Here is a 3,577-nt window from a genome sequence, read left to right on the forward strand (position 1 = left end):
TGTTGTTGGATTTGTGCTACCTTTCACTTCTTTGGGAAATAATTTTAATAAAGCAGCAAAATAAAGGGTCTGTCCGTAATTATCGATCTTTTAAGCGAAGGGAAAAATTTCGTTTATTGGTGGGTCAAGGGGCGTTTCGTTTTCAATAATATCGATATTTGAGACACCAAGGCGTTCTTGCTGTCAAGTCAATCTATTTTTCGTCCAGGGGGTGGGTGGGCGACGGAGGGTCCTAACTAAAGTTCTTTTTTCTTCATTTTGTGAAAACTATCGATATTGCCGGATAGCCCCTGATAGGGCCACGGTTTCCAGGTTGCTTTGTTCTCGGTCGTTGACACCTTGATTAGAGGTGTGGGTGTGGGCGTCCGCAGTTGTTTTCGAAAGATAACCGGTGGGCAGAAAGCCTTCCCATTACCCGATAGGCCCTTTGTGCAGTGTTAGCGAGTATCGAGTGCGAACTTACGCAAAAAATAACCCGCATGATCGTTCAAGGGGAGGGGGGAAGAATCCACCGGTCTGGTGATACTGCTACCCAGATGTGAGTTAGGCAGACAGCACGGCTTAGCAAGTACCAGTGTGAGGGACCCCTGGGGCGTAAACTCCGTCAACTCACTCACTCACTCACTCACTCACTCACCACACCGCATATCACCTTTGGCACAGTACAAAAAGCGGTTTAGGCAACTGGGAGAATAAGGAGGTCTTGCGAGCGCAATGCATCACGCAACCGCTTCTTCTCGCCAATGGATCGAAGTTCGGCCGAGAGACTGTTTGAGCCTGCTCACGCCAATCCTTGCAGTTATGGCCTTGATCTTTGAAGTCTGGTCGGTGTAAGGGGTGATAGAAGGGGGGGGGGGGGAATTGGTCCGCGTCATTAATATTGTCGCTTATATTTCGACAATTTGAACTTAGACTTTGGTCAACAATGCTTGCACTTGAGGTAATAATAATTGGTGCGATGGAAGGTAACGCATAGAATGACATCTAGCCATGAGGAATTTATTGTCCAAAGGTGGGTTCATACTTTTTTTGTCCTGCGCGTTGCTGCTCTCGGCGCTGGTCACAAATATGCTTGCTCAAGATCGACTCTCTCCCTTTGGCAAGCTCATCTCTATTCCTCCCCGCTGCCTGGATATTTTGTAAAGGGAAGTCGATCGTTACGGTCGCCATCTCTGTAGGACTTCTGATCGGCAGCAAGACTACCTGTGTGCTTCAAATCAGTCGTCGTTCCTTGCAAGATTGTATTTTGAATGACGACAACGCTTGCGGTACTTGTAAATCTCCACAGTTCGCTGGATACTCGGAGCATTGAGCTGGAGATGAGGCAATTGCGACCTCAGCTTGACGAGCAATGCCCGATCTCGGGCGTTTTGCAAAATGGAACTAATTCCGAGTAGCCTTGTGCATCAAACTGCTCTTGCCCGCGCAGAGTGTCAAGATAATCTATTTTGATGTGGCGCAGCGTCAAACAAAATCACCCTCTCGTCGCTCTCGAACTCCAATTGAAATCTAACTAGACCTGTCAGTTACAAATAAACTAATTTACTAACCGAAATTGGGATGAAATGGATTGGCAAGTGAGCATTGGCGACATAAAAACAAAGCTTACAGATAAGCGACAATATTGATAAGGTGAACCAAGTAGGTGTGTGCTGGTAGATGATTTGTACTAGTGCAATGCAGGCACTCGATGGAAAACTAATCTGCTTCCCGGTCTGGTGTTCTCTCTGTTCATTACAGCACCTACACCAACCATTCCGACAACCAGTCCAACCACCACCCCACTGACCACGCCAACCACCACCCCAACCACCACCCCAGCCACCACCCCAACCACCACCCCAACAACCACACCAACCACCGATCCAACCACCAGTCCAGCGACCACGCCAACCACCGAGCCTACCACCACTTCAACAATCACCTCAGCCAACAACACAACGCCAACCACGCTCAGAACTCCAGAGAACACCACGGGTAGCCCTGCCATGCAAGAGCAAGGTCCGTCTGAATCTGATAATGGTTCAGATACTAATGAAAGCCATCCGATAGCCCCTAATGCCACGCAGGGAGAAGGTTTGGCTTCTCAATTTAACAGCTCCAGTAATACTACTGGATACATCACTCCCAACGCTACCACCCAAGGAGAAGGTTTGAATTCTATGAACAGCAGCTCCGGCAATACTGGATACCCCGCTCCCAACGCCACCACGCAAAGAGGTTTGCTTTCTACGAACAACAGCTCCGGCAATAATACTGGATACATTGCTCCCAATGCTACCGTGCAAGCAGAAGGTTTGAATTCTACACACAGCAGCTCCAGTGATGCTGTGCACATTGCTACCAACGCTACCACCCAAGGAAACGGTTCGGTAGCAGCTACCATTGCTCCAGGTGCCTCTAATCCTGACGTACAGACTGGGGTATGGCATGACAAGAATGTCACTGAGCAACACTCTAGTGGCGAACCTGTTTTTGGGACTTCTACTGTCGAATCAGCCACAACACTGGGTAGGGAAGGTGTTCGACGTCGCAGTGACGGCAAAGAAAAGGATGACGATGGCGAAGGCGAGGGCAGTACGTTGAACCTCGCTCTTCTCTTCTCTCCGCTGATCTTGGCCGGATGCATGGTCCTGGCCTTTGGCGGCTTCATGGTACGACGGAGGCGTATTCAGAAAGAGGAAGCTGGTATGATGAAGTTCGACCCTATCGAAAAGGCAAACCAAGAATCCTCGTGAGTTTCTTGTTTGTTTGATGCGCGCATTTGGCGTGATTTCGATACAAAGAAGTGCTCTCAGCAGTTTAAGACTGTATGAGAGTGAGTTTGTATTGTGTGTGCGAACGTGCGTGCATGCTTGTGTGTGTGTGTGTGTGTGTGTGTGTGAGTGTGTGTATGTGTGTATGTGTGTGTGTGTGTGTGTGTGTGTGTGTGTGTGTGTGTGTGTGTGTGTGTGTGTGTGTGTGTGTGTGTGTGTGTGTGTGTGTGTGTGTGTGTGTGAGTGTGGGTATGTGTGTATGTGTTTGTGTATGTTTTTGTTTGTAGGTAGGTAGATATACTAGTACATGATTTGAATTTGCAGAACCGAACGGGTGATGTCGCCATTTGTGTAACAGTTAGAAGTGAATGAAACAGTAAACCATTGTGTGGACTCGGAAGGAGAGTCAAGGATAAATTTATAGTAAAGAAAATTTATATTACAACTTAGAAGCGTCCAAGTTGGAAGGCTGTTGGAGTGCGCATCCAAGATGCGCTAGAGCTGTTAGCCAGTTAGTTGTAGAACGTCAGTACCGTCGGTCAGTGTCGTGCAATGTTATCGCATGAGCTGATTGTTTAGTAACTGGTTGTGTTAGTGGACATTATAGTGTAACTTGTAGTTTCTTGGTCCTTTTCTTTTTTACTATAAACTGGCGTAGAACATCATTACAACGCAAAACAAAGATACTAGTATGGACTCAGATGGAGAGCCAAGGATTAATTTATAGGAAAGAGCAAGGACATTCTAGCGTAACTTGTAGCTCCTTTGTCCTTTCTTTTCTATAAAAATACTAGTACATAACAGAAACAATTTTATTTAAG

At 47.0% G+C, this 3,577-nt stretch overlaps 1 protein-coding gene across 1 annotated transcript; it reads left to right on the plus strand.

Moving 5' to 3' along the window:
- Positions 1–958: 958 nt before the first annotated feature.
- Positions 959–3,047, plus strand: LOC135827116 (uncharacterized). The gene is made up of 3 exons (XM_065339640.1): positions 959–965; positions 1,741–2,734; positions 3,044–3,047. Exons 1-3 carry the CDS (start codon positions 959–961, stop codon positions 3,045–3,047), a joined length of 1,005 nt encoding a protein of 334 aa, XP_065195712.1.
- The last annotated feature ends 530 nt before the right edge of the window (positions 3,048–3,577 follow it).

This window comes from Sycon ciliatum, chromosome 11, assembly GCF_964019385.1.
Source record: "Sycon ciliatum chromosome 11, ocSycCili1.1, whole genome shotgun sequence".
In the NCBI taxonomy this organism is placed as follows: Eukaryota; Metazoa; Porifera; class Calcarea; order Leucosolenida; family Sycettidae; genus Sycon; species Sycon ciliatum.